General features: G+C 46.0%; 3 protein-coding genes across 13 annotated transcripts in view; 2 read left to right on the top strand and 1 right to left on the bottom strand.

The window, feature by feature from the left end:
- SFXN1 (sideroflexin 1) overlaps window positions 1-1847 on the top strand; it is a 29502-nt gene extending 27655 nt beyond the window's left edge. For 4 of the 7 annotated variants that reach the window (XR_012776823.1, XR_012776824.1, XM_075509690.1 and 1 more), the window contains 2 exons: window positions 401-448; window positions 1733-1847. Coding sequence is in view for 5 of the 7 variants with exons in the window: in XM_075509690.1 (XP_075365805.1) it covers window positions 401-448; window positions 1733-1829 (145 nt within the window). In the remaining 2 variants the exon portion in view is untranslated. Of the gene's footprint in view, window positions 1-400 lie in introns of all 7 variants that reach the window. The other 3 variants (XM_075509689.1, XM_075509691.1, XM_075509686.1) reach the window with 1 other exon arrangement.
- A 104-nt stretch (window positions 1848-1951) lies between these two features.
- Window positions 1952-11512, bottom strand: KIF20A (kinesin family member 20A). Of its 3 annotated transcripts, none has more exons than XM_075509683.1 (19): window positions 11363-11512; window positions 10599-10774; window positions 10021-10110; window positions 9770-9889; window positions 9163-9301; window positions 8885-9072; window positions 8650-8794; window positions 7700-7900; window positions 7348-7459; window positions 7177-7248; window positions 6440-6583; window positions 6203-6368; window positions 5784-5948; window positions 4971-5110; window positions 4775-4877; window positions 3903-4110; window positions 3411-3502; window positions 2980-3117; window positions 1952-2450 (listed from the first exon to the last, which is right to left on the bottom strand). In XM_075509683.1, the coding sequence occupies exons 2-19, from the start codon at window positions 10755-10757 to the stop codon at window positions 2178-2180; spliced, it is 2655 nt and encodes an 884-aa protein (XP_075365798.1). In that variant the 5' UTR covers window positions 10758-10774; window positions 11363-11512; the 3' UTR covers window positions 1952-2177. The 3 variants fall into 3 exon arrangements, with proteins under 3 accessions (XP_075365798.1, XP_075365800.1, XP_075365799.1); XM_075509685.1 differs by lacking the exon at window positions 11363-11512 and adding an exon at window positions 11347-11357; XM_075509684.1 differs by lacking the exon at window positions 11363-11512 and adding an exon at window positions 11331-11349 and having other exon boundaries at window positions 10599-10775.
- Window positions 11513-11540: 28 nt separating this feature from the next.
- On the top strand, window positions 11541-27778 carry BRD8 (bromodomain containing 8). 3 transcript variants are annotated; one of them, XR_012776822.1, is made up of 23 exons: window positions 11541-11613; window positions 11944-12040; window positions 12726-12795; window positions 13804-13853; window positions 14973-15095; window positions 15240-15320; window positions 15781-15845; window positions 16436-16572; window positions 16983-17198; window positions 18484-18628; window positions 19808-20017; window positions 20437-20717; window positions 21229-21684; window positions 22042-22135; window positions 22346-22392; window positions 22763-22977; window positions 23290-23382; window positions 23587-23655; window positions 24378-24555; window positions 25215-25319; window positions 26170-26214; window positions 26814-26990; window positions 27364-27778. XR_012776822.1 is itself a non-coding variant. In XM_075509681.1 (22 exons), exons 1-22 carry the CDS (start codon window positions 11595-11597, stop codon window positions 27421-27423), a joined length of 2856 nt encoding a protein of 951 aa, XP_075365796.1. In that variant the 5' UTR covers window positions 11541-11594; the 3' UTR covers window positions 27424-27778. The 3 variants fall into 3 exon arrangements, 2 of the variants coding, with proteins under 2 accessions (XP_075365796.1, XP_075365797.1); XM_075509681.1 differs by lacking the exon at window positions 26814-26990; XM_075509682.1 differs by lacking the exons at window positions 26170-26214; window positions 26814-26990.
- The last annotated feature ends 46 nt before the right edge of the window (window positions 27779-27824 follow it).

The raw sequence follows: 27824 nt of genomic DNA, 5'->3' as shown, positions 1-27824 counted from the left end.
GCTTGATTAGAAAAGATGTTTTGGCTGCTGCCTCCATAAACAATAATTGGAATCTAATCCTAGGTTGATGAATTCTTGAAACATTTGGTTAACCAAGAGTTTCAGTTGCTGTTGTCTAGCATTTTATGTTGTCATGCACACCAATGCAAAACACTGAAAGGACATCAAATGATAATTTTATACACATTCGTAAGCATGGTATTGATGCATTTAGTACTACATAGTAGGTAAATTATTTCATAAGGTACAATGCAATGAGAAATAAAGGTTACATAGCACTTCATGCAGCTTTAACTCACTGTATACAAAAAAAAAGTTTTCTGCCAGAAGACCATGTCTAAGGGTTTTAAATTTTCCTTTAGTACCCTAAATATTGTAAACCCATTTTTGTCTCCTCTAGTCTTGTGTTTGCAACACCCTTGTGTTGTGCACTGTTTCCTCAAAAAAGGTATGTATTCCTGTTACATTATTCTTACTTTAATGTTACACTCCCAGATGCATGCAAGGTACTGCAAAAAGACAAAACAAGTAGTCATTGCCTCCTAGAGCATACAGTCTTAATTCCCATATAACAAGTGTGATAAACATGAGAATATTCAGAAAAGTAATAACTATGTTACTCATCAGTAATATATTATAGTTGAATTGGGCTCATTTGTTTACAGACTCCTAGCAGCTTGAGATGCAGCTACATAGGGATAGTGAACGAGAGGTTTGGGGGTGTAGTTTAACCATGCTATTTCAAGCTGAGAAGTTTGAGCTTGATAATACAGAGTTAGGAATCACTGGAATGATTCATAAAAAAGGCTAATGTGGTCCAAACAATATATTCATGTCCAGTAAGGTTATGGCTTCATTAAGTAGAGTCAGCTGGAAACTCCTCTGGTTATACAGAACAGCACTTGACTATATGTGCTTATTTGTAATTTGAGTAATATTTTTCCAGAAAGAATTTTTCATCAATACACAATAGCTCAGTACTGAAAACTGGCTTAGAAACAATATTCATTATAGCTGAAATCATAATGAAACCTGGATGGGTTACCTACAAGTAAAGTTAGCTCCATTTGCCATACGTAGTATGAACAGGGTCTTAAATTCAACTATGCTGTCCTTCTTGTATTATTAGTCTGACACCATCTGTTTCCATGCCTGGCATAGAATAGAGAATTGTGGTAAATAAGTGTCACCAGGCTACCTGGAGATGACTTTACAAGCTAGCATAGCAAGTGTGGTACAGTTCTTGATTTTAACCAGGGCTCTCCATTTCATAGGAAGATTAGATCTTAAACTGTATTTAAGAAATTGCAGCTGTTTAAATGACCTGGCAGCTTAATTCACTTTACTGTGAGATGACTTTTATAAAAATAAACCTTTTATTCAACTGAATAAAATCAGGTAGTAAGTTAAATAGGCAAATACATTACATTTAATAAAAACACCTTTAGGAAGGTAAGTTTCTATTGCCAGCAACAACTTCAAGCAACTAAGTAGATTCCTACCCTCATGGTAGTAGCAACAGCCATTTCTTGACTCTATAGACTATCTGATTGCCTTTTAAGCAGGGATTCATTTGCCCCTGGTCTGTGAGCATGATTCCTTCATAAGAAGTTAAAACAAGATCTGAAAACCTCTTTTCACAGTCTAGGAAGTTTAACCAGATGCATCGTCCATCTTATTTTACATTCAAGTGCTTGTTATATATAACCATTCTACTGTTTCTTTTGCTTAGTTCTATGTCTGTAACACGCTTGGAGCCAGAATTGCAAGCCAAGATCCGAGAGAACAGCCCTGAACTAGAACGTGTATACTTTAATAAAGGATTATAATTCAAGGAAGGGAAAATATCTTTCAAGGAGGATCTTGTGAACTTATTTTTGAATTATGTGCCAACATAGTTGAAGATGAGTTAACTTCTCCTTTTGTTAAACAACTTCAATGATCCACATTATTTTATATTTAAAGACTTTCCTTGTTGTAGTGTTTAAATTACAAAAGGTCATTTTGTCCACTTTGGTATCAATTAAAAGTTTAACCATACATATCAAAAAATGTTTACATAAGCTCTCAAGCAGCTATGATAACAATAAACAAGCACACAAAGAAAAATAGATGCTATTATATTGGATTTGCCACCTGTTCCAGTAATAGCGGGGCAGGGATCTCTTTGTGAAAAGTCATAGAGCAACTGAACGGAGTTGCCACCCTCTGCCAGCAGCAGGTCGTGTAGCTGAACGTGACAGAAGGTTGTGCAGGAAGGGCTTTTTACCGGGAGGTTGATTAGGTTGTAGGTTTTCCCTGTTGGCACAGAACCGTTTCTTTAAGGTAGATGTTGGAGGAGCCTGGAGCTTCTGCACAGTGTGGTACTGTTCAGCAATACAAGCTGCTTTCTTCCGCAGGTCTAGTTTTACCAGCATCATGTTGTTCTGCAGTTCTGCCAGTGTTTGGTCCTAAGAAAGGGAAAACAATATATACAAAGATATGCCAAGTTGCCTCACTCCCTGGTTACTATGAACTGAAGAGGATAAACTGCCTTTGCCAAAATTCACTAACTGGTGTGCTAAATAAGGCCATGCATAAAAGCTTCTACTGTCAACAGTGTAGCAATTCAATAACAAAATAGGAACAGTAAGGCTAGAAAAAAGCTGAATCCATCCTGCTGCAAACATGCTGCCATAGCAACTGTGATAGAGTGAAGTGGATAAGGAAATGAGAACTCTGAATTCTCCTACTTTAAATACAGACTGTCAGTTAACTGAACAGGAACAATTTGGGTCTCCTTTGGAGACTTAAATATGCAGTCTGACTCAGCCATTGAAAAAATTAGCTATATAGCTCCTTTAATGTAATAGACAGTATGTGTCTAGAGAATAAGTCATTTTTATTTGCAGCTGCAAGAACCTAGGTTATTCTGCTGATTATGGGAAAGTGCATAGACTAAATCCCCCTGTGCAACCCACAACAAAACAGACACATTACCTGTCTAGCCAGAATGTCATCGCATGTACAGAGGGCTTCTCGAAGTTTCCCTGCACTTGTACTGTGGCAGCACGCCCTCTCTGCAGACTGAAGAGACTCCCCAAGTTTTTGTAATTCTGAACGCAGCAATCTGACATTCTACAGGAGAAAGATTTAATACAACAGCTAGCTTTGACATTGCTCTGGAAACAAAGCCACTCCAGGGTAATTCAGACATGCAGTACTGAGGGAGGATCCCATCTGAGTGAGGTACAGTGGGATCACAGATACCACAGCCTTCCACATCTCTAGTAAGGGTTTGTTTTCAACAGACCCATTTCAACTTCAACTATTTGTTTAAAAACCTGGAAACAGCAGCTCCAAGCACTGTTTAAACTGGCAACCACCTTGCCCTGCAAGTGTTCCTTTCTGTAACACAGAGATGGAGTTACCTTCTGTCCATCCTCCAGCTTCCTGTCTACATCCACAGTAATGGGTTTGGCGGAGGGAGGTGGCTCCAGTAATTTCTGGTACTTGCGCAACTCTAGGAACAGGCAAAAAGTAGTGAGCAACAGTATGTTCATAAGCTTCCAGTTTTTCTGAAATCAGGACTTCCCTTGAGACAAGCTGCCACAGGCAAGCTGAGAAAAGCTTTGAGTTTGTGCAGACATGCACAAACATTCCAGGCTTCTCCCTTTCGGTTACACAAAGGGACTTTAGAATTTGAATAGGGAGATGATTCTGCCCTAAAGTCAATTTTCATGTGAAAATGAAGTGAAACCCTTGTGTGTCCATCCAGCACATTATTCCTTTCATCTACAACTCAGAATAGTAGTTTCAGGATGTCTGCATCTAACATCTCATCCTACTGAAAAAAGTATCTCTAACCCTGTACAAGGATTGCTTGGGCATAATTCAGAACCAGTGCAGCATCACTGCCTTACCTGCTGTTGCTGTATTTAACTCCATTTGACATTGCTCCAGTTTGGCTTTAGTATCTGCTAGCTCCTGTTGCAGAGTGCATGAGGTAGCCACTCGCTTTGATCGACGTAAGCCTTGCCCTGAGTCCTCTTGCTTAGTATCCAGGCTCTCCAATTTTTGTTTTGCCTCCTGCAGAGCAGCTTGGAGCTCCTCAATCTTCTCATCACGCTCCTTAGAAAGCAAGTTTGTTCAAATATTCAACAACATTTTCTTAACACAGCTTTTCTGAAATTTTCAATGTCTTTCTTCCAGGAGACTTTCTTAATCACACACTTCACATGTTGGACCCAGCCTTTAATGTCCTTTAAGTGAAAACAGTGAACCCGTTTCCTGGGAGCCTAAACTGCTTCTTTTACAGCCTCTAAAGACAAGGGATTTTTTGAGAGTTGGCACCTTCAGAGAGATCCGCAACAAGTCCTAGGGGCCACTCAAATGCCATAGAATGAAAAACAGATAGGCCCATACCCATCATCACAACTAAGAGTAAGAAGAGAAATTCACAGAGCTTGTGTTAATCTGAAGAGTGCAAAGCAAGCCACTGGCAAACAGAGTAAGGGGGGAGAGAATCATGTTGAACAAATAGAGGAGTCAGAATGTTTGCACATCAGCTTCCAGATTAAGGGCTGAAAATTAGAAAGCCTAGTGAACTACATAAAGCAGTAGACAAGAAGCAAAAATTGTGGATCAAGCTATCAAATAATATGACAAAAAATACCACAAAAAGCAAAATCTTTCCTTTCAGTTTGCATAAGTCACCTTCCTGGACTCAAGTACCCTGAGTCCCCTCCCAATCCACTGCCACTTTCCTGATGTCATTTCAATGCCCTGGACAAACCTGGATCTCCTCCTGGTAATAGTCAGTCAGTGACTCCTTCAGGTTACTCAGTTTATCCTCATACAGTTCCTCCAGCAGCTCCTTCTGAGCATCCACATGTTGGCTACGAAGAGAGCAAACAACATGTCAGGGTCGGGAAGTTCTTGGTACTGTAGCTCACCCTGAACAAAGGGAGGGAGATCAGCATAAGCTGTACCTGCACCACTGCTCCTTCTGTTGCATGTGCTCCAGCATCTCATTGCAGATCTCCTCACGGAGGCGCATTTCTAGTTGCAGCTTCTCCTGCCGCTCTTGCAGCAGCAGTTCTCGTGCAGCTTCCACTACACGCAACAAGTCCTGCAGGAAGGACACAAACTCCATTGCCCACACTGCACAGTAGAATTAAGACCTAGCATAAACTAGGTGATCCCAATATCTATAGGCTGGGGTGGTCTAGGTTAAAGATTCTTTCAGTCACTTGGAATGACAAGTTGCCAGGTTTGCTCTTAATTTCTCTCCCATGAGGTGGCTTAAAGCTCCAGATGGAGCTATCTCCAGAGCAGCCTCCCCTGCTGCACTGCCCAGGGCTGCACCTGCATTTGCTACCTTGACACATTACAACTCGAGTCTCTGTAGGTATATGACTTCATCTTGATCTTTCAGCTATTCCAGCTGCCTGCTTTGAGTATCTAGGAAGTTTAATTGTTTTTCCTCAATTCAGCCATCTGTTTTGCATGTTTTCTCATCCCTAGATTTCCCTTGCAGAGTAGGGATTATAGGCCTGCACCCGAGCTCTTACTGTCCCTATTCCACAGATAATAGTGTTCCCAAATTAAGCATATGCTTCAGATTTAGACCAACTGTGGAATGTTTTCCTCATGGATTCCCAATTTCCTGGGTCCCATATCCTTCTGAGGTTCTCTGTCATCTCTTGGTGTAGTGCCGAGCTCCAACCCCACCTCCCAGGCCAAAGCGAAGTCATGTTCTTACCCCTCTATCCATAAAAGCTGTAAAACAAATCACAGCCCACCTCCTTCTCATACATGGAGACATCTGCTTCATCCTCACTGTCTTCTTCTGATTCCACTTCTTCCTTTGCCACTGCCTCTAGACCCTGGCTGGTTCGCCTGTTGTGCTCTTTGATGATAGATTGTATGGATGGAAGTCCCAGCTTTGTGGGAGGTGCCTGAACAAGCTGAAGGGGAAAAGGCCATCATTACTAGTCCACAAAGCCTGGAAGTTGCATAGTCTTTAAACACAGTGCTTCTCTGCAACCTGTCAACCCTTTCAGTTTCACAGAATCTGGAAATACTGTAAAGGTAATAATCTACTGGAGAAGCATAGGGAAGACTTGCAAGCATCCCCCCTGCCTTGTCATGGAAAGGGGCCCATTCCCACAGAAGCAGGATGTATCCTGACCATGCCATGATCCTGGTGTGTGCTACCTACCTGGCTGGCAATGGCTGAGAACTTGGCTACATACAGAGTTTCATCATATGTAGATGCACACTGGTTAATGTTGACAATCATGCAAGAGCGCCCACGTCCAGTGAAGAAACCCTGGAACACACGGGTTAGCTTGCTGTCCCGGAAGGGAACCACAGTCTGCTTCAACCTATGGGGAGAGACAAGAGTGAGCCCATGGGAAAGCAAAACAGCCTGCCCTGTGGAGTACTGGATACTCACTTGGACTGCTGGTTCTGACGCAGGGCAGCAATGCAACGACCCAATGTGTGGAGGGAGGTATTGATGTTGTTTGCTTCTTTCATTCGGTCCCCACTTTTCTGGTCTTTGCAGCGCTCTGACCCCGCAAGGTCACACAGGGATAACCTGAAGAAAACACAGGTAATATTCACAATGACGTACTAGGTTTGTCCTGTTCTATAGCCAGGTTTACAATTCAGACACCCTGCAATCACCTACCCTGCTCACCTTCCCAGCTTCCCCATAAGGGCACAGAAAGCTCTTTGGGGGTGTATGGGCTATTGCTGGACAGGAAGGCCTACCTTAAGTGTAGGCCTTACACAAGATAACACCAACATGAGCTTTGCGATGTCAAGTTCAAAGATCCTTTGCCAGTCCTCAGGACAGCCGCTTCCTGGGTACTGAGACAACCCATTTCCAAATAACTATATCCCAGGAACAGGCATCAGCAGCACTCAGATCAGCCCTGCTGCAAGGCTAGGGTTACTTACATTTACCTTCATTCAAAAAGCCTGAGAACTACCTCAGGTTGTACTTTGCAGTACTCCTCACAAACTCCTCAGTCAGTTCCAAGACTTAAGAGTGGGAACATTTACTCCTCCAAGTACTTTCAACAAGGCCTTCCTCAAGGTAATTCCCATACCCCAGATCCACAACAAGAGACAGGAAAGTTGAGTCCACAGAGAACACCCCCAAATCCTAGAGAGCATGAAACTTACTCGCTGATTTTTGGAACAATTTCACTGCCACCTCTTTGCAAGTGCAGAATCCGAATGGAGAAGACACTGTGACTGTAAAGAAACGTGCAGATATTTTAAAAGGGAAATGCAACCTTTAAAAGCCCCTCAGAATTTTATGTCTGCCTAAACAACCCCCTACCCCCTTCAGACCTGCGACTGGAGTTCTGGTTCATGTGGGTGCTAGCAAAACTCTGGTTTTTCCGACCCAGTTTCAGGAGCTTCCAGGCCTCATCAGCATCCCGGACGTTGATCCAGTTCAGATCTGGAAAAGCAGGCACACATTGGGCAAGGCAGTTAGGAGACTGGCTGAAAACGTATCTCAGCCCCAACTTCACCGTTGCACTTCCTTGACATTAACAAACAATATTCCCATAATCCAGACATCTGAGACCTCTGAGAGGCCATAGAGGACATCATGCTCCCCAACACATCACTGCACCCACCCACTCAGTCCTCAAGTGTCCCTAGCAGGCCACTAAAGATATCTTTCAGGTAAATCTACCTTTCACATAGGGATTGCCAGTCTGGTCTTCACAAAGCCGCAATGTCTGCCTCTTGCGGTTCTGGCCAGGTAAAGCTGGTTCTAACAAGTCATAGATTAACTCATTATAAATCTCAAAGAAGGAGACCCAGATGGAGAACTGCATGTCTCCTGTGTTCGTGAGTGAAATGCGATCCAAGTCAGCCCAGCGAGGGCCCAGTTCTGGGGAAAAGATAAAGAAGGAAAAAAAAAAAAGGTAAAAAAAAAATCAGGATTCCAGCTTTTTGTAGGTCCAACTTGAATGGCTTAGTGATACACTGAAATATCTTTCTTCAGCAGGAACTCTATCCAGACTCAAATCTATTCTATATACCTCCTTCCCGTTTGGACTACACTAATGCCTGTCTGCAGTCAGACAGCCTAAGATTCCCTTTAACAGTATCCTCCTTTCTGTGTAAGGACTTTTTATACACTTAATCTTGACTCCAGAAGTATAGGATATTTTAAACATGAACTCTGCCCAGTATAAGTGAAGTTTTAGTCCTTGTTACCTCAGTCACTCCATGCTTCTGGATACCTAATCAGTTAGTAGTTCCTAGGTTTGAAAGTCTGGGCACAAGTGCTCAGTGCAACATGTCACTTTAGCACCCTGCTTTCCAGCTACCCCCATCACATGGCATTCAGCTGCTCAATAACCATATCCCTTGGATGAAGTAAGTGGGTATCAAATAACTTTTCATTTCACAAGGCTTGAGTTATTATGCAGTGGGTGGCGAGTTTTTTGTATGTTGGCAAGACATACGTACAAAGTTCTTCAGCCCCAACATCCTTATCTTTCAAAAGGAAAATTGTGAGACTACAGCACCTTTGCTCCCTTACCCACAACACAGCATCCAAATAGTCATTACTCTTTCTTCCCCCATCCTCCAACAACAAGCAGCAGGTAGTACACAACAGGCTTCCAGACATACCTTCTGTCTGGCTGACATCTGAATGGTTGGTGAGTTGGCTAGACGAAGAGAGGCCAGCAACTCCACTGTCAAAACTGCCACTGGTGGTGGCCTGGAGCTGAGATTCAGCACTATGACTCCTCTTCAGCGGTGTTAACAGCTCCTCCTGGAAGGAAACAAAGAACATGAGCATATATGTAGTATGACACCATCCTTTCCCTATTAGTATTAAACCTCCTAGAAGCCGCATGCTTACCTCCCACAGACCCCCCTGCAGCATGGTCTGCTTCTTGGTCTCTTCCTGTCGCACCTGCCTGCTGTCCAACCAGATCACCTCATTGGAGAGAGAAGGCTTCAGATCCATGGCTTGGTACAGCCGGTCCCCCACACTGTTGAAGATGACCGCTAAGGAGCGAGGCAGAATCCCCCCATCTTTGTTGCTGCCTGAAGCAAGAACAACAACAGCAAGCTAAGGATTCACATGTAGAAGCAGACAACTCCCAACAGGCTGCTAACACCTAGTGCTTTCCTTACCCTGGATAGTGTGAGTCTTCCCTGAATTGGTGATGCCATAGGTGTAAACCAGCCAGTTCTGCCCATTCAGTACATCCTTTACCACCTGCTTCATTGTCTTATCAAAGAATAATTTCTGCCCAACATCTGGTCCAAAGATCTGCAAACAAGGTACATGAAAAATGTCCTCACGTAGATCTTTCCTATCTTTTGACTGCTGACAGTTGTTCAAGTGATACTACTTAGTCCTTTGTTCCCTCCACTAGCCCCACATCATGAGCAACAGACCCACCAGTAATTCCAGTTCAAGCCCCCTACCAAAACAAGCTGTTCACTTGCTTAATCCAGTAACATCTGATATCACTAGAGCCTCTAGTGTGTTTAGAACCTCATGAACAAAACAAGAGTTTGGCATTTTGCTGCTGAAAATGTTGTCAGGATCAGCTTAAAAAGAGAAAAACTCAGGAAACAGCAACAGAAACAAACTTCAGTAGAGAGGATTGTACAAGACTACCTAGTTTACACAGTGCATTGGAATCAGTGTGTGTTACTAAGCCAGCTTTTCAAGCTGTAAGGCTGCTTTAAGCTTGAAAAACTTCCAGATGGATTGTTTGTCCCAGTTACCTACCTGGGTGAAAGAGAATCTGTGTGCTGCTTGTCCCACTCCACGTTCTGTGCTCCGCATGGTGAAGGAGTCCTTAGGAGCTTTTAGAAGAAGGGTCTCCGAATTCTCAATGCAGACACAGCCCTAAAGAACACATAAAATCCCATCATCTCAATGGCTTACAAGAGGCCATAGCATAGACAGCAAAGGATAATAGCATCTCCCAGTAGGCACACAGGCAACCAGCTCAGAGACTGCTTCATTCAGTGTCTCACCTGGTCTTCCCCTTTTTCCACTTCTGTAGATTTCAGAGGTCGAACTCTCAGGTACACCTTTAATTTTCCATTATTGTCTTCAGCTACAGCCTGCAAAAATCAGCACAGGTTAAACATAGTAGCCAGAGAGGCAGTACACAACCATCTGTCAGAACACTAAGGGGAACCACAGCATGGAACACACACATGGCTACCCTGACTAGTGCTCAGAAACTAATGGATGCTTCTCTGGTCCCAAAATCCCCAGCAATGCCAGAAGCTCTCTTAGGCGTTTCCAGGCATACCAGCATTTCTTTTGTTTATCTAGTGAATCAGACCAACAACCTGAAGACCTGACACCAAAACCAGCCCCCAGACCAAGCACCACACTAAGAGGCATCATGTTAAGAGGCACTTACTGAGTGTGCCTTTCATAGTACACTACTTATAAGAGGAACTGCTCCCCCCAATGCAACATTTTGTTCTAGCCTCCTCTGAAGAGTCTCTGTTGGCCCTGCATCACAACACCTTTGTGCAGAGACACAGCAGCCACAAGTCAAAACATTGCCATATTTGTGACAGAAGAGCTCCAACCTCACCTGCTGGGAGCCCTCCAGATTGGGAGAAATGGCGGAGAACTCTGACAGCAGGTCCTTGCGCACATCCGCCCCAAACCCTCTTGCTGTGGATTCAAGAACGGGGGAGGCTGCAACATCATCATCAGAGAACAGCCCGGGGGAGGCAGGTGCTTGCGCCATGGCGTCTCATGCAGCTCCTGGAGAAAAAGGGGCACAGTGAGGATAGGGTGATGTTACAGCGGTCTTCTGGGAGCCCAAGCTTTGCTCCCCATGCACACACCGTACTACACGCAGTCTGCCACCACTACCATATCCATCCTTTCCCCACAAACACAGACTGCCACACGGAACCCTCCCTCCACACACACACTGACACGCAGGATGCCGCTGCAAATGCGCACACACCCCCCCACCACCACACAAGACCCCGGACACACCACCTACACACGCACCCCACCGCACCGGACCCCTCCACGCACAGAGAGACCACCACATAAGAGACACACACACACCCCCCACATGGGACCTAACAGACACAACGCGCAGGCAAGACCACCACACAGGACCCCACACACACAAACCACACACAGACCGCCCCCCACAACACACACTCCCCCAGAGACCACCACACGGGGCCTGCCCACACAGGCACAGGCTGCCACACAGGGCTTCTCCACACGCACACAAAATCATGACCATCGCCGCCGCTCCCCGCAGACCCCCTCACGCCGGCAGACCGCTACAAAGGACCCCCGCTCCCTTCACAGACCCGCTCCCGCGCCCACCTCGCGTCCGCGCGGCGCCTACTGTTGGGGTTTCAAACCTCGCCGCCCGCCCGCTCCGCCAATGGGGGCCCGCGCCCGCGCGGCCGCCAATCAGCGACCGCCGTGGGGCAGCAGGGGCGGGGCCCGAGCGCTCGGCCGCCCGCGCGCCCGGGGACGGCCGGGGGCGCGCGCGCGCCTCCCGGCGGGCTTTGCGTGCGGCTCCGCCCTGCCTCCCTCGGGCCGGGCGGGGAAGATGGCGGCGGGGACGGGGAGTGAGTGCGGGGCCTGTCGGGAGAGGCGGCGGGGAGCGGGTGGGCGGCGGCGAGGGAGCGGCGGCGGCCCGCCGAAGCGGGGCTGGGGCGGGAAGGGGGCAAGGGAACGGCCCGAGGAGAACTGAGCGGTTCCGAACGGAGGGGGCGGGGCCAACGGTGGCGCGAGGGGGCGGGGCTAACGGCCCGGGGGAGGGTGGGGCTATGGCTGGGGCGGCCGCGGGGGGCGGGGTCAGCGGCCGGGGGCGGGGCTCCAGGTTTGGGGTCCCCGGGGGTGCAGCCGGGGCTGCGCGGGGGCGGGCGGTCCGTGCAGTCCCTCCCCTCTCCCGGCAGAGCACAAGCTGCTGAGCGCCGGCCCCACGGAGCCCTGGTCCATCCGCGAGAAGCTCTGCCTGGCCTCGTCCGTCATGCGGAGCGGGGACCAGAACTGGTAAGGGAGCGGGGCCGGGCGAGGGGTACGTCCGCTGCTCTGCCTTTTGTGTGCACAGGCACTGGACTCCCGGGGCCAAGCGCGGGTTGTGTGCTGTACTGGTGCGTGGCCTCTCACCGTGCCGGTGCGGTGTGTGACAGCTAGTCATAAACGCTTCTGCTTTCTGTGTGCTTTCTGTTCAAAACCAAGTTGGGTTATTAAAGATGGAAGTATTAGACATGTACCTTGAAAATCTTTTTGCTTCTTTTATAACTACTGTGTGAAAACAGAAGCATGTTAATCAGAACAAAGAGTACCGTTATTCCAACATAAATTGGAAGAGCTGAGTTGTGGTCAAGGAGGATATTTAATAACTGACTCCTGTGCGTTGCTTCTGCACTGTTTTGCTGCCTTTTTCCCCTCACCGAAGTAGAGTTTTTGTGGAAAAGTAACAGTGTCATCAGAAGCTAGAAACTTGCTTTTCAAAGCAAGGGAGGGAAGCTGTTGTTTGTTTAGGAGTAGGCAAATATTTTTGAGTCCAAGGGCCATACTTCAGTAATTCCCAAACTTAACAACTCATTGGCAAGTTTGTTGTGTTTATGGGGGCTGTTCAGTGATGAACGTCAAGACAGGTCAGTATCTTTTCACTGCATATTGGTTGGGGAAGAAAGTAAGTTGACGGTGACTCACTGTTTCTCTCCTGTAGGGTCTCAGTCAGCAGAGCTATCAAACCTTTTGCAGAGCCAGGACGCCCACCTGACTGGTTTTCCCAGAAGGTAAGATACTGGCATTTGAGTCTTGGAAAAAATAGGTTCTGCATGGCATATGTAAGATGCCTAAGAGAATGTATTTCTAGTTTTTTTAAAAGATAGCAAAATTAATTTAAAAAATCAGTTTTGTATAAATCAGATTAAATACTTTTTTCTGTTTCTGAAATTAAATTTGAGCTTACAGTACAGTTGGATAAGGTTAAGGAAAAGACGAGGGTGATCAAAGGCATGAAACAGCTTCCTTGTAAGGGATGGCTAGGTAAGGTAGAACCAAGAGATGAGTAACGGGAGATACGACAGATGTCTGTATAATCAGAAGTGGCATGAAGTTGAGGACGAATAAGCATTGTTAGTGCTTTGTCCAGTGCAAGATTTAGAGGCTATTAAGTAAAACTAACAGGAGGCAGGTTCAAAGCAAACCTAAAGAGGTGATTCTTCACTAGGTATGTAATTAAGCTGTGGAATTCCTTGCCCCAGGAATTTGTGGATGCCCATGTATTTTGCTGTGTCCTGCTGTTTGGGCAAGCACCTGGGATTTTTGTTGTATAAGGGACAGAGAGATTAAGACAATCAAGGGAAGAGAAGTTGGGGTTTTTATGTTGCTTACTGTTTCTGTTAAGCTATGAAACTGGCCTTGATATAATGTTATTTTGTTTTCTCTATTAAAATATTTTTGGTTCATGTTTACAGGCAGAAATGTTATGGCTACAGTTTTCCTAATCACGCTTTGATTAGGAATCCTTTGATTTCTGAATTGTTAGTTGGGAGTGTCTGTTCTTTAGCTTTGTTTTGGAGATCAGCCTGGGCAGTGCTAGAGTAAAAGAGTGAATATGGTTCCTCACTTTGCGCTACGCTAAATTATAGCCATGGGGAAAACTGCAGAAGACTGTCAGATATGTTCATGAAGTGTTAGACCTCTGAAGAAGTAGGAGTAAGTGCCCTGTAGGCTTTGTTGATGGGCATTTGCTGATGCTGACTCTTTGGTGTCCTCTGACTTTCTTTGTTTCTTCTTAGCACTGCGCATCTCAGTATTCAGAGCTCTTGGAGACTACGGAGACACCTAAGTGAGTATAAAGTCTGAAGCAAGTGCAGTCTGCAGCAATTTTGGGTGGACTTGTCAGTTCTTACAGCAAAGGACTTGATAGTGTTCCTCCCAAAAGAAACGTACAGGAATGAGGAAATTCGGTTGTGATAGCTGGCGTGGGTGGACAGTGGGATCAGGGTATGGCAGATGGGGGAGATTGGCAAGTTCCAAGGTATTTCTTAGAATATGGTTCCCATATCTCCTTATCTTGTCTCTTTTTTTCATAAGACGGAAGTATTTCAGTATTACATGGTTCTAAAACTGGTCACTGTGTACTTGTTAGTGTCTTCCATATGCCCCTATTGTCATTACCATACATGGCAGGGCAATTGGGGCCCCTTTGCCCCAGATCCATTTGTAAGAGTTGCAGTGTGCATTTGGGGACTTAATGCAGCAAAAAGAACCATTTCTTTGGCTGGAATAAAACACTACATATTAGTCTTATTGATCAGAAGCTTTACACATAAAATTATCATTCAGAATAGGGGTAGAAGAGACAGCAAGAGTGAGAAGGGAAAATGTTTTGTATTTGTCTCTATTTTGCAGTGGTTTCTTATAGTTTTCTTATCAATGCTATCACTACAGCTTTGTGGTCTCAGATATTTCTCACTCCTTAATCCAGGTATTTTGTTTTGAGACTTCACATCAAATTAAATTAAAGGCAGGATGTTTAAAATTAGTGTTTGTGTGTAATAGTGCTGAACGATCTTCAGCATTAGAGTTGGAAAGACAAAATACTTAGCAGAGTTATTGAGGAAAAAAAAATGGATGTTTCTTCGTGGGTGGTAAGAATCTTCTCTGAAGTTGGATGATTGGTTTTTTTCAGGTTGAGAATTTGCAGTGGGTTTGCATCTTTGATCTATTCCTGAAGTCTTTAACACTGGACACATTTAAGAATTAGATAAACTTTTCAGAAGAGATTGTTTGAATGTTGTGCTGTCCAATATCATTTAAGAGAAATTGGAAGAGGAGGTTGATTTTTTTTTTTTTTTTTTTGGTGCATGTTTGTGTCAGGAATGACAGCAGCCATTTATGAAAGGAGAACTGGGGTTTTCTGTGTTTCGTGTCTGAACTGTTTTGTTTTTCTCTTACTCTATAGGAGAAAACGTGGTGAGAAGGGAGAAGTTGTGGAAACCGTGGAAGATGTTATTGTGCGGAAACTGACTGCAGAACGAGTTGAGGAGTTGAAGAAAATGATTAAAGAAACACAGGAGAAATACAGGTATGTGACGGAGGCATGGAGCTGTGGTGCACCTGAGAGTCCCCTCTTGAAAAAGTGGACTAAGTGGGATGGTGCTTGGGGTGAAAATGCTGCTTAGAGCTTATTGTTCAGTGATAAGTGAGTAAGAAGATTTTCTGATTACAGGCAACTCAAGAAGGATGCAGAGCTGATCCAGGCTGGACACATGGATAACAGACTGGAGGAGCTGTGCAATGAGATTATGATGTGGGTTATTTAATTATTCCCATGTTATGCTTTCTTCTAAGATTGTAGTTGCCCGATGCTGTGTGTTTGTCAGAAACCTCTTGTTCCGCGTACATTGGGTTAAGAGAAACAGGGCAGCTGGGCAGATGCTTTGGCCTCTGAGGATGGACTCAGTTTAGATTGGGGGGCACCAGCTTGTGTGGAACATCTTTTGGAGTTTCTCAGTGAAGAGCTCGATGATGGCTTGCAACATCATGCTTGCCTCCTCCATTTTGATAAACAGCTGGAAGTGAAATTTCCTGCCAAGTGTGTCATTCTCTGATTGGCCTCTGACTGCTTCCCTCCTCAGAGGATTTGAGCCTGAGTCCGCAGAGGCAGGTCATTGTTGTCTGGAGGTAACGGGGTGGGGGTCAGTAAGCTGCAGGAGGAACTAACGGGAAGTGAGACACTGTGTGACAGTAGGTTTTGATTCTATGTACAGAAAGAAAAAAATGGAGGAGGAGGAGGCAGAAGTCAAGAGGAAGGCTACAGATGCTGCTTATCAGGGTAAGCTGGAAATGAGCTTCCTTACTCCTTCTGAGAGAGGTATGCATATGTTATTTTAAGTTTTGTTAAGATCTGTTCAGGAGGAATTCCATGATCCTAGGAGTTGGAAAGAAAGATTGTATTCTCTTTCCAGCACTGTATTTGTAACAGGGCAAAAGGCAGAGACTTTTGAGAAGGGCACAAATTCTGTGGAAAAGGTATATCTATGAGAAAGCAGGATTAGCAAGGAGCTCTCTGTTAGAATGTCAGGCTTTTCACCCCTTTAGTTTTCCCTACAGTTTACTATTGTCTGAAGATAAAAGGAAGAGAGATTAGTTCTGAATGTTTAATTCATTTACAGTTCTTGGGGCAATTCAGTGAACTAACCTACCAGTGGTGGGAGGTGGTGAATACCCAACTGGTATGGAAATCTGAAATTAAGTGCATTACCTAATGCTAGTATTATTTGTGAACTGAGCCTAGTGTGGTGCAAGAAATTCCTACAATATAAATTGTTTTCCTAGGGTTCTTTATGATAAAGTCAGCGGTAACTCTCAGGGACTGTCCAAGGCGGAGTCACGGAACTCACTTTTTTTTCTGTTCTCTTCCAGCTCGTCAGGCCATTAAGAATCCGCCACGACGATTAACGGGTGTGATGGTTCGGTCCCCTGCAGGCTCAACCTCCCCAGGGGGAGACTATGCTCTGGGAGATCTGTCTCAGCCCGCTGTGGATGAGGCCAGTCCGGGGGTAAGGATGCTTCCTATGGCAAGAGGGAAAGACCAGCCTGGGACATGGGGCTCTGCGTCCATCATGGAACAGGAGCGTGGGGAGAAGCCCTTGCCTTGTTTTGCAGACTTCGCTGTGGTAGTGCTGTAGTGTGGTTGATGTACAGTGCTGCTCGAGATACGTGTCCTCTTCCATGTCTGTGATGATCAGGTGGCTGGATCAAAGGCTATGTAGGGGCATCAGTGGGTTGGCCAGGCAGTCTTCTGTGTGTGCCTGGGAGATGGCACTACAGGGCAGGGAAAGAGTGAAAGCATATGCCTGCAGTAGGTGTTTGTGGTGTGCTGGATCAGTGCTCTTGGGGGAAGGAGCAAGTGGGGCTAGTCCGTGTGGTGGAGTGTGGCTTTGAACAGTGTGGTTTTTCTCTTTCTCAGGTCACTCCAGGGACATTGCCCAGCACCCCAGTTGCCTCCTTCATTGGAATCCCTGACACCCCTCCAGGCTCTGCTCCCCTGGATGCCCCCATGACCCCAGTCACTGATGATTCACCCCAGAAAAAGATGCTAGGACAAAAAGCAACTCCGCCTCCTTCCCCTCTGCTCTCAGAGCTGCTGAAGAAGGGCAGTCTCCTGCCCACAAGCCCCAGGCTGGTATGGAGCTCTCTGCTCATATATGCAAGCACACAAATAATTTGCTCCAGACTCTCCCACTGAAAAAGGGGGAGCTGCAAAGGCTTTTTAAAAACGTAGTTTTTGTGAGAGTCCCAACAGAAGTGATATCTGAGAGATATAATTACCCTTATGCACCACAGAGGTGGGACCCTTTCCCGGCAGTACTGTGGGTGCAGGACTGCAGGAATTATTCAACACATAGGACTGGCTGTCTCCCCTCAGTTGTAAGGAGTTGGAGTTGCAGGCTTTGCTAGAGGAAATCGTTCTCCCTGGGGGAGGGGGTGCGTTAGTCAGCATCATCCCGATCAGTCTCCATGGAGGTGTTCTTGGTGATTTCTTCTTCGGGCTCACAATTCTTCTTTGCATCTTGGCAGGAAGTTGAGTTTCAATATTTGTAATGGGTCTTAGCACAGGAGTAGGGAGTCCTTTAGTGGGGTTTATGACCAATATTGAAGTGATTCAGTCTTCTCATAGTTGTAGACAGTTATTAAAATCACTGTGATGACAAGCCACTTTGACCCTTCTGGTGTTAGTGACTCTGGAAGTCTTAGGAGGGTGACCATTGCTGACACTGTTCAGAGCCCAGTCTGAAAATAGCAGCCATCAGCCTCCCTGTGGCACGGATTCCCTGTGTTAGTGCTTGTGTGATGGAATAGGTGTATTGCTGTTGACTTCCTTTTTTTAATAGTCAGATTTGGGTTCTTTTCTATTTGTTAGCTTGGGTAAATGTTCCATGGGTTCTATGTTTGCAGGGTGCAACGTAACATAGGGTGGAGCAAGGCAAGATACTGGCTGTGGAAGACTGGGTTTTCTTTGTAGTGACAGGACTGGTTTACATCTGCTTCAAGGTCCATCACAGGTTTACTATGTGACCTTGATAGAGTACTTTCTATCTTGGTGCTTCAGTTTCCCTCAACTCAAAATAAGGGATAATTCCATGCCATCTCAGGGGGTAGAGAGACTGGTATCTGTAGAGGATTGTGAGGTCCTTGAACAGAGGAACTAAGGTAGGGCAAATGGTGTATTTGGCCTAACTTCAAAGGAAGGTGGCACTGCAGCTGTATTGTAGCTGAAGAACAACAACTAGTTTCAGACTGTCGTGCACTTGCATAAGGGGCCTCAGGCAGGGACTAGACCTGACAAAAAGCACAAAAGAAATGCTGAGACAGCAAATGATGGACATATTCATGGAGGTGCATATCTGGCAGAGAATCACTGATGTGATGGTATCTCCAGGAACTTCAGTTGTGTCCTCCTTTGGCAGGTCAGTGAAAACGAAATGGCAGTGGCTTCTGGTCACATGAACAGCTCAGGAGTCCTGCTGGAGGTAGGAAGCGTCCTTCCAGTGCTGCACAGTGGGGAAATGCAGTCGGCACCTGGTGCTGTCCCTGCATCTCCTGCTGCTTCAGGTAACTCAGGACTCTCCCTGTACCATTCTCCCTTTAGATGTACCTTCAGACTGTTCTGTGAATTCTCTTTGGAGAGAGATGGAGGACATCTAGCCTGGCTGGTTTTGGGGCTTTATGAGTTGTATTCCTATTTCTGTACTCCCGTCCCTCTCACCCCTAATTTTTTTTAAGAAGACTCTAATCCTTACAGAAAAAAAGAGTGCCTTGATCTAAAATGACTGAAACAATTAGACTTGATTCAATCCTGGTCCATGCAGTCTAGTTTTCTGGTTTTGACATTGGCTTATACCAGGCATTTCAGTGTAGAAAGAAAGGGTTAGTTGACAGGGAGTTGGGGAAAAATTCGTCTAGTATCTGATTCCCGATGTGTCAAACTGCAGCTCCCTGTGAATCTGGAGAACTCATGTGTCTTACCTCTGCTTTATCTTAGAGGTCTGTTGAGGATTAGACCACAGTGGACTGTGAGCTCCAGAGTAAGTTCCACAGAGCGGGGTGAGAGGGACAGTGCAAGAGTCTTTGCATTGGGCCTTGTCAGAACAACCTGCCTAAGGTGAAGTTTCTTCTCAGCTCATGCTAACCAGTGATTTAGTCACATTGTCTGCAACTGAGGATTTATGCCATTCATTCATATATAATTCCATATGAATAATCCCACTTTTCTTATCCACATCTGTTCTTTAAGACCTGTTAATTTATTCCAGACAGTTCAGTAAATTCAGACTGAAAATTACAGCTGAGTGGCAAACTTTGATATAAGAGGAATTCTCCAGGAAAGACCTGCAAAGAGATCCCCTCTGCTCCCTTCCAGCTCCTGTGATGACTGTTTGTCTTGGCTTACCTTGTGTGGCTCTCTCAGCACTGTTTTTCAGATTTCCCGTAATTGTATTGGGATGAGCCTTTGGAAGGGCATCTCTCTGCATGTGTGGCTTAGCCTGTCCAGCCCTTACATTGAACACAGTGTCCCATAGTCTGCATGATTCTGTTTCAGACTGCACACACAAAGGAGTCATGTAATTTTGGTGCAGGTTCTCCATGTAGCTTTTGGGACCGTTTCTAGGTACCTCTCAGTGACTTTTCCCAGAAGAAGCCACCAGACAGTGAAGAGCCCGGTGATGGCTTTGTGGACTTCAGTGGTGGCTGCTTCTTGCTCATGTGCTTTTCCCTTCTACTCTCTGTTAGGTGCTCCTACGCTTTCCCGGCTTTTAGAAGCTGGTCCTGCACAGTTCACCTCACCTCTTGCTTCCTTCTCCGCTGTTGCCAGCGAACCTCCAGCTAAGCTCCTGCCACCCCCCGTAGAGCCTGTGTCCCAGGCAACCATTGTCATGATGCCCACGCTGTCAGCACCGTCCGTTGTGCCACCAGCTGCAGCTCCAGAAAGCGTAGCCACAGGTGCGTTCCTGAACTACGCACTCGTAGGTCATGCACTGCTGAAAAACAGAAATTCCCTTGGGATTAGCACGCAGCGAGCTCTCACCTGGCCTTTTATCACCTCAGACTCGCCATCCTTTATGAAAGGACGGTTACGGCTGGGTTCTGGAGTAAACAGATGGTTTTAAACAGGATTTTCTGGGTGGGGGTGGGGGTACTAATGGTATGTTGCTGGACTGTGGTTCAAGAGATGGAATCTCACTTAGTCTCTACTGTGGGAAAGCAAACCAGTATTTGTCTTTTATTTTTCTAAGCCATGCTGTTGTGGGTGGACCTGGGATACTTGCAGTTGGTGCTTGGTCTTACCCACTGCAGTATTTGTTTATGTGGGCTTGGTTTCTCCAGATTGGTCTCTGATTGTCACTCTCATCCTTATGCAGTGAGCCAGCCAGAAGCCTGTGTTTCCATGGAGGCAGTGTCTGATTCCCATACCGTGACAGTGTCCATGGACAGCAGTGAAATATCCATGATCATTGATTCCATCAAGAAGGAGTGCCTGGGTTCTGGGGCTGGCAGCACTGCAGGGTCTTCCAAAGATCACTGCATGGATGGGAAAGAAGACCTGGATTTGGCTGAGAAAATGGATATTGCAGTGTCCTATACGGGGGAAGAGCTGGACTTCGATACTGTTGGAAATATTATAGCCATCATTGAGGACAAGGTAAATGAGCAAAGTGGAGTGCCAGTGCCTTTTGCTCCACATCCAGTTAGGTTAATCTCAAGTGATTACTGTTCACCAATTTAGTTAGTTTAAACAAGCAGGAAATAACTATTCCAAAATGCACATTCTCACCATCGTTGTCCAGATCAATAGGAAATTACCCTATGACACCACTGCTGCTAGTCTGCCACGTTTAGCCTGGTGCTCCTCTACAGAGAGTGCAGAAAGAGATCTCTTTCTTCCTTATATTGGGTAGGGTTTGGGTCACGTCTCTGGCAGCCAAATGAGTGCTGCTTGCAGCATACTTTCCAGGAGTGCTGTATTTCTGAAACTGAAGCTCCACGGGAGGCTCCACAGGGAGTGATACGAGTCTGGCTGTGAAAGGCAACTTTGTAAACCCAGTACACCAGGTTTTCCACAATTGTCTCATTACCAAATAATATGAACTTTATTTTTAATCACTCTTTCTGACCTTGGCCTGCACTGCTGTGTGTTTGTTTTGGCAATAAAGGTAGACGACCACCCTGAAGTCCTGGATGCAGCAGTTGTTGAAGCTGCTCTGTCTTCTTTCTGTGAAGATACCGATGACCCTCAGACCTTGCCTGGCCCATGGGAACACTCAATTCATCAGGAGCACGAGAAACAGGCCCAGATACCCCAAGTGTCTGTGACTGTGAAGCAGGAGAGACTGGAGTGCGAGGAGCCAGAGGCAAAGGGAATTCGAGACCTAATGGGTATTGGCGAGCTGGGATCAGAAATAAAGACAGAACCTGCAGAGCAGGAGCAGAATCAGCTGGGCCCTGAGGAAACCATACCAGCAACTGCAAGAGTGACAGAAACACCAGAGCTTAGAAGTCAAGAGATAGAAGAGGATCAAAGAGCAGCTGTAGGAGCAGGAGAGACTTCTGAAATTGAGATAGAATCGGCCAAGGGAGAAGACGCAGTGCACAATACAGTGAAGACAGAGGTATGTGAGCAGAGAGGCTGTCTGGAACTGGTGTGGGGAAAGAAAGGAGCAGTTGTGGCAGGTAGGAGAGAAGTTTAGAGGAAGGATGACTGCTGGGTTGAAGGTGACCCTTCAATGAATGTGACTGACTGTTTTCTTGGGAGTCATGCTGCTGATCTGTTCGATCTGCAGAGAAGCTCTCTGCTTTAGGCAGTACCTTTATGTATCTCCCCCCACCCATGTGCAGAATTGCTGTTGGGAAGGTGCTCAGTGAACTTCATTGCCTTGAGTTAGGTTAGGGTGAGTGAGATGTGCCCCCACCTTCACTGAAGTAAGCTGACACAAACATCTAGATTTGTGCATTTCTCTTCCCTCCAGACCCCACCTGATGATGATTCATCCCCTCCACAAGTCCCAAATGTGAGTGAAGACTCCTCACAGGCTGATGTTCAGCACAAATTTGAGCTGTCAGGTAACTTAATTCAGCTAGGAAATCTTTTACATGCAACATTATTAGCTGGATAGATGTCAGTGATCTGGTTCAGGTTTTTTGGGGAGGAGGGAGAAAAGATACATGTAGGAACAGTGGTAATTACTGCAGGACAGTAGGCATTGGTGCAGGAGCTTTTGTAGGAAAGACTACTTTGGAGAATCAACCTCTCTGCTTTTCTTTCTTTCACAGAATCAATGAAGGAGGAGGCCCAAGCCCTGTTTAGGAGTCAGATGAAGGTAATTCTGGATTGGTTGTAGTCGTCTTGGGTTCATTAGTAACATCTCACTGTTGCTGCTTCCTGGCTCCCATCTGCTGAAAAGCAAAGCTTGCTTTCAGTTTTCTGCACTGAGAAGAGAATTGGGCAGTCTGCAGTTGGAGCTAAAGGGGAGATTGCTTCAGGCACTATAAAGCTGTGTGTATGTGTGTTTCTGTTTCTGCAGGGGGAGGCAGGGCAAGATAGAGTGACTAGGATTTGTGAAATTGCCTGTACAATTGTCAGCAGCCATAGCAAGAAAATCACTTTGCTTGCTGAACCATGGTTGCTTGGGAGGCTCTGAGTTGCTGCTGTAGCTAGCTGTGCAGACTCATGAACTCTCTGTGTTTCAGGATGGGCAGGGTGAAGAGGATGACGAGGATGGTGCCAGTGAGGCTGCCAGTTTGGAGGAACCCAAAGAAGAAGATCAGGGTGAGGGATATCTATCAGAGATGGATAACGAACCCCCTGTGAGTGAGAGCGATGATGGCTTCAGTGTCCATAATGCACCTTTACAGTCTCACACACTAGCTGACTCCATCCCCAGCAGCCCGGCCTCCTCGCAGTTGTGAGTATCAGTGAAGCTCTCAGGCATGCAGGTGCAAATCCCAGGCTATTTTGTGGAGGGAGCGTAGGATTCTCATTTCTGTTTTGCTGACTGAATGGGTCTGAAGGGGGAATTTATTGATGATTTGTCTGGTTCTCCCTGCTTACAAGTGCAAGTGTGCAGACAGCGCCATAGTACCAGATCTCTTTTTTTTTTGCTTTCTGTCTTTGGCATGGATTAGCATAGGCATGTCAAAGGCAAAATAAACTATTAGGTTTCTGCTCTGAGGCAGTATGCAGACTCCTGAAGGAAGTCCTATTCTTTTCTTCCCAGCTCAGTGTGCAGTGAGGACCAGGAAGCAATACAGGCCCAGAAGATCTGGAAGAAAGCCATCATGCTAGTTTGGAGAGCAGCAGCTAATCACAGGTGAGTTTGATGTCTTGAGAACTGGCAGAAAGAAGGGACTAATCCTAGACAAGTCTCTGCTCTCCCATCTTGGGGGCTCATCTGCCTTGGTACCAGGAGATGATGAATCATATTATTACTGGTAGCAGACAAATAAACATGAGAGCATGAAACAAATATTTAGCAGCAAGGACTGGGCACTAAGTGGACTCCTTCTCTCTGCAGGTACGCCAATGTCTTCCTACAGCCTGTAACTGACGATATAGCACCAGGCTACCACAGTATTGTGCAGAGGTGAGTCTCAGCAGCCTTCTGTCATTAGAACTCTGTATATTTGCGTATTTGTGTAGGGATTTCTGGCAGGAACAATGTAGTTTTTGGCTGCCATGCAGACTGCAAGACTTGGAAAATTATTTTTTTTCTGGCATGATTCAGTCAGAAACAGGTTTCCCCAAGAAAAGGGTCGTCATCAGTAACAGATTCATTTCTTTACGCAGCCCTGTCTTTGAATGAAGTACACTGACTTACGCAGAACATTTATTATTGGTAAGGTGGTATGTGACTGATCTGCTTCTCCCAGTTTCTATCCAAGGGCAGGATTTAATCTTTGAAATTTCAAAGACCTATCTTCTTCAATCAGCATTTTTTACTGTCCCTGATAGTAGGCTCTTCTGGAAGAATTACCAGAATCCCCTGCTAGTCCCCAAAATCTAAACAGTTCAGTGGCTGCAGCTCTAGCTCCATAGTGTCTCCTTCAGTGATGCCTGGAGAAGGCAAATGCCTCTTGTGAGGCATCTGTCACACCATTGTTACCATTCATGGTAACTGGTGGACAGCTTGTGTCTTCTGACTCGAGGCCTTGGTACTCAGGAACACAGCCTGTGTGTGGGAGAACCTGTTTAGCTAAATTAAATAGATGGTCTAAGTAGACATGTCACAGGCCCAGGGCTGTTCACAAAAGAAAGGGGAGAGAGTTAAATATTTCTGTTGCTGTTTTGACTGCATTTCTTTCGTAGGCCAATGGATTTATCTACCATCAAAAAGAACATTGAGAATGGGCTGATACGAACCACAGCTGAGTTCCAGCGTGATATTATGCTGATGTTTCAAAATGCAGTTATGTACAACAGCTCTGACCATGATGTGTACCACATGGCTGTGGAGATGCAACGAGATGTCCTGGAGCAGATCCAGGTAAAGTACTGAGCTGAGGCCAGTGCAGGACAGAGCATCTGCCTTGGTGCATAGGTATGGGAAAGACTTCTGGATGTAAGACCACAGTTTTCACGCACAGTGTCTTTGAATGAAGTAGTCCCATCCTTCCCTGCATCTCTCTTGTGCTAGCTCAGGTGTTTGCGGTGAACTAGATTGTGGATAATGCAAAACTAAAACAGCAAAATGTTTTTTAGGTTCAGCCCAGACCAATTTCAAATCTAATTTCCTTCAGGGATTGCTTAGGTCAGCAAGAACCAGGGTGTGGTTCAGGAACAGAAACAAGCAACAAGAATGGTGAATGACAGGGGACGCCGTTGCTTCTTTTGGTGGCTGTGCTGGTTTATGCTGGTTTAAAGTGTACATAAAACTGTGTCCTGTGAATACATATCATTGAAAATTTCCTGTGAAGTAGAATGTCCCAACTGGCAGGGCTGACAAAGTTTGAACTGGGGTTTTATAGTTTGTCAGGACTTGTGGCTTCTGAGGTAAATGGGGGAACTTATTCTGAGTAGCAGACGAGGAACTGAAACTGCCTCTGACCCAATCATTCCCAGGCTGTGGTTTGTGATAGTTAACTGACACGCACTAACTGAGCTTGTTTTGCCTGAGAATCTTAACAGAGTGTGGTTTTCTTGCAGCAATTTCTGGCCACGCAACTGATCATGCAAACATCGGAGTCAGGGATCAGTGCAAAGAGCCTGCGTGGGCGAGACTCCACTCGCAAACAAGATGCTTCGGAGAAGGTGAGAATGCTGCACCCTGTGGAAGGGCACTTGGTATCTTCTGGAGAATCCCAAGATACTGCATGAAGTTCCCATACCAAAGATGGGCAGAATGTTTTTTTTGAGATTGCAGTGGCTCCAGCATCTTCAAGTGAACAAATTTTTCTTTAAATGTGTCCATTGATTAGATTTTAGCTCTGGAGCGGTACATCATCCCAGAGGCAGGTCTTATGAATTATTTCGGTAATCCAAATACTTCTGTTCCCTGTTTTTAAAAACAAGTGATGAAAACTGCAGGGAAATGAACAGAGTATTGGAAGAGGCACGATATGGCAGGAAGGTGAAGGTGTAGAGAAGTGGAAGACTAGCCTCTGCTGTGTTCTTCAGTTCCTACCCAGATTTTTAGAACCAGGGAATCACTCCCGTCTGGTTTGCTGTGTGAAACGCACCAGAGAACCTTTGACTTCCACACTGATCTGAACTAATAGCTGTGTAGATTTTTTTTTTCCTTCTGTAAAGACACATCCAGACTTGATTGAGTGATCTCATGTGCTCTCAGCTGGTGCACACAACATTGTGACAGCAAGGACTGCCTGCTTAGTTCTAGTGGCTACTGCACAGTGCAGAGGTTGTTTGGTAGGCCAGGCCTTGCCATGGCTGGGGAGGCAATATCCCTTTCCTAGCATTCTGACTCTTGCAGTATCCCTCTTTTGTCCATTTTTATGTTCCTGCTGCGTAAAACTGATGCCATGTGGGAAGGGGAATGGGGCATATGTTTCTCTATGCTCGTGTGTGGGCTCAGTGCTTCTATGTGGTGTGTGCATTTCCGTATCTGATATCTGATAAGTCCTTCTGTTTGGCCTTTTAACAGGACAGTGTCCCAATGGGCTCTCCTGCCTTCCTTCTCTCTCTCTTTGTAAGTATTGAAAGGCTCCAGCAGGTACTGCAGTACTGCTGGCAGTGTGCTCTGCTCCTTGTCTGGGTGATCACTGCACTGTCACAGCATCCTTAGCACTGCAGCAGTGTGTGTTTAACTTAGGGGCTGTACAACCATGATCATTAGAGAAGAAACATCTCAGTTGCTTATTCTCAGCGTGGGTGAGTGGGAGGGGCTTCAGTCTTTTCTTCTGGTTCCAAGTGTTCTTGTTTTGTCATCTGCCTTTGCTTTTTTCCACAACTTCTCTCCTGCTTTCTTGCCATGTAAGTGGGAAGACGGACAAAGTGGTGCAGTACTGTAGTTCTTACATCTCTCATGCTTATACAGCTGCCCCTTCCGCACATTCAAGACAGTACAAAGGGTCTTGGGAAGGTGAGGAGTCAGCTGTGTACTCCTTTATCATTCATGGTCCAGAAGGGAAATGAGATACTCTGCAGAAATACCTTGCTCTGTGCCTGTGGTGATCTGGAAGTGTTTGGAAAAATATTCCCTCTGGGAAACCCCAAGTCTCTGAGTTGCGGGGAGGAGAGAGGGGAGAAAGATGGAGAGTTGTTTTTTTCTCTCGCATATATCTAAAGACAGAGGAGTACTCCGGGAGAGTCAGCATGTCAGCCAGAGGGAGAGGGCAGCGGATCAAAGGAAGCTCTCAGCTCGCCTTCTACTCATGGAAAGGAGCTGTGCGGAGAAACTAGGGAGCTAGTGCCAGGGTCACTCAACTGGAGGAGCACTTCCCATAGGGATCAGCAGCTGATAAGGTAGGTTAGTCAGCCGTTTCCTCTTCCCATCCTAAGAGCCAAGCTAGAATCTGCCACTTAGGAGAAAGCCGGCACCATACAGGCTCCAAAAGCATCTGTCTGGGAGAGAGCCTTGTTGCCTCTCTCTGCCCTGGCTGCCAGCAGCGCACAGAGATGCTGCAAATCCCAGCACCTGTGCTGTGTCCAGAGTGAATTTTAGGTAGGTCTGCAGGCAGGCCTCCCCAGGCCTTCTTAGGACAGCTTCCCTTCCCTCTGTTTGGAAGGCATGAAAAGTTGTTACCAGATGCACAATTCCTTACCTCCCCGAGTGCTGGAGGAAGTGTTTTGTGTTTAGGGTTGCATAACTCTCTCTCTTCGTTTGCCTTGTGATTAGGATGGTGGCACCAGAGGGCGTCGCTGTGCCATCGAGGCAGACATGAAGATGAAGAAATGATGCTGCAGGCAGACAGAAAATCCCAGCACCAGGCATCCAGAGCTGGAGAGCAAGCAAGATGCTGTTAACAGCTGTTGGAGGAGGAAGAAAAGCTGCAGGTCCATTTCTGGGACCTGGTCCACCTTCTTCACTTGCCCCTCTGGAAAGCAGTGTCTCGTCGGAATGTGTAACCCAAAGAAACTTCCCCAGAGGGGAAGACTAGCCCCCCTGCCTGTTTTAGGGCAGTCGTCTTGGGCTTCATCAGTGTTCTGGTGTTAGCTAGCAACTGGTGGCTCGTATGTACTGTAATGTGAAGTGTACAGATTTTTACTAGTGATGTGTAAATGTGTATGTATATTAAAGTCTGGGAACAAATCCAGTGTACAGTGTGCAGTGTACTGAGCAGCACAGCTCTCTGCAGC

Source organism: Mycteria americana, chromosome 8 (genome assembly GCF_035582795.1).
Source record: "Mycteria americana isolate JAX WOST 10 ecotype Jacksonville Zoo and Gardens chromosome 8, USCA_MyAme_1.0, whole genome shotgun sequence".
NCBI lineage: Eukaryota > Metazoa > Chordata > Aves > Ciconiiformes > Ciconiidae > Mycteria > Mycteria americana.
Note: the sequence above shows the minus strand (reverse complement) of the source record. Positions and strands in the feature narration are given on the sequence as shown.